Source organism: Temnothorax curvispinosus, unplaced genomic scaffold (genome assembly GCF_003070985.1).
Source record: "Temnothorax curvispinosus isolate PA1 unplaced genomic scaffold, ASM307098v1 QBEX01016325.1, whole genome shotgun sequence".
In the NCBI taxonomy this organism is placed as follows: domain Eukaryota; kingdom Metazoa; phylum Arthropoda; class Insecta; order Hymenoptera; family Formicidae; genus Temnothorax; species Temnothorax curvispinosus.
This window is the reverse complement of record NW_020226105.1, coordinates 994-2319: the sequence shown is the minus strand read 5'-3', so window position 1 is coordinate 2319 and position 1326 is coordinate 994. Positions and strand designations below refer to the sequence as shown.

The following is a 1326-nucleotide window of genomic DNA, read 5'->3' as shown; positions in this document are numbered from 1 at the left end:
GATATCGTTCCGAGTTTACTCATACTTAGTGAATGACTTCATTTTGGTCAGTCGGGCAAATAGAGCCCAAATTCCCTGTGACGCCTTCTAGATGACCAGTCGTACCCGGGAGTTGCTGCTGCTACTGTTGCTGTGTTATGTCTGCGGTTCCGTATTTCCTCTACGTCATTCGATAAATCGCTCTTAGAATTTAGGTACAGATTAACTCAGAAAGAAAAGAATCTGACTCGGTTACTTCTCAAAAAATTAATTGAACCGTGTACAACTATGTGACGTGTATGCATTTTACGGCGCATTCCAACGAGAAACAGACAATACAGAGTAACGCAATAAATTTCATCCTTGTTGTTTATTAAATGTTAATTAATTGAATTGCGGGTGCTAATAAAAATAATACACACATACAACATAAATATACATCGCCGAAATATTAAGATGTAAGATATATATTCTTGCACAATTACCTTGCGCAGAAATTGTCCTGTTCTGTGCTTGTTTTATCAGCAAGCAAACCGGACAATCACTTCGATTACAATGCTTCCAATGACTGATGATCTGCCTTGACATGCTACAGTGAGGCACGGTGCAATTCTTTACGGCTTGACAATTCGTCATGCAATTTAGAATATTTTTCATAGTTTCGCAGTCCGGCAAGGTACATTGTCTCATCTCGCCGTTTGCTTGGCTTTCGCGTCGTTGACATTTACGTGCATGCAAAAGTAGCACCAACTGTTGCTGAATGAGTCTACATTTCTCTGGATCAGGTGTCGATTTCGCGCCTAAACGTCCCAGATAAAGTTCACATTCAGCAAAGATGTTACACAAGTAATACGATTTACAATAGTATAAGATGAACTTACCCGTTGAAGTACCAGTATTAGCCATTTGAAATACTTTCAGCCTTGGTTGAACTGTATCGCTTTGCTTGTTTCTCCTAGGAGGATCTACACGTTCAACGTGCCCGTGGGGCGTGGCCCGTAGTTCGTGTTTGAGGTTATGTGATATGTGATATAGGGTGCATTCGGGGAGCACGCTATTAGCACAATTATCGTCTAGTTCGAGGAGACGCTTTGTGGCGCTGTGATATACGATGATGACGTCACTGTAAAGGCAGCGTGACGTCATCACTCGCGCTATTTTCGCTATTATTTTCGACGTGAGGTACGAAATACTATTGGCGCTTAAGCTGCGTTCGGGGAGCTTGCTATCGCTGTCGCGCTATTGGCTCTTCGAACGAAGTTCATAGCGTTTGCGTTTATAGCGTTAATAGCGTCTCCCCGAATGCACCCATAGGCTACGGTCAACGTGACGCTACGGCTGCATTCG

The 1326-nt window shown here is 42.8% G+C and overlaps 1 protein-coding gene across 1 annotated transcript; it reads right to left on the bottom strand.

Annotated features, from left to right (window-relative positions):
* Positions 1 to 6: 6 nt before the first annotated feature.
* On the bottom strand, positions 7 to 1061 carry LOC112466537 (histone acetyltransferase p300-like). The gene is made up of 3 exons (XM_025034662.1): positions 861 to 1061; positions 465 to 779; positions 7 to 160 (listed from the first exon to the last, which is right to left on the bottom strand). Exons 1-3 carry the CDS (start codon positions 883 to 885, stop codon positions 48 to 50), a joined length of 453 nt encoding a protein of 150 aa, XP_024890430.1. The 5' UTR covers positions 886 to 1061; the 3' UTR covers positions 7 to 47.
* Positions 1062 to 1326: the final 265 nt, after the last annotated feature.

Coding starts and splice junctions, on each gene's coding strand:
- LOC112466537 (XM_025034662.1), bottom strand. CDS start 885: ATGGCTAATACTGGTACTTCAACGG. Junction 780..860: donor TAATACTGGTACTTCAACGG/GTAAGTTCATCT, acceptor TGGGACGTTTAG/GCGCGAAATCGACACCTGAT. Junction 161..464: donor CAGGACAATTTCTGCGCAAG/GTAATTGTGCAA, acceptor CGAATGACGTAG/AGGAAATACGGAACCGCAGA.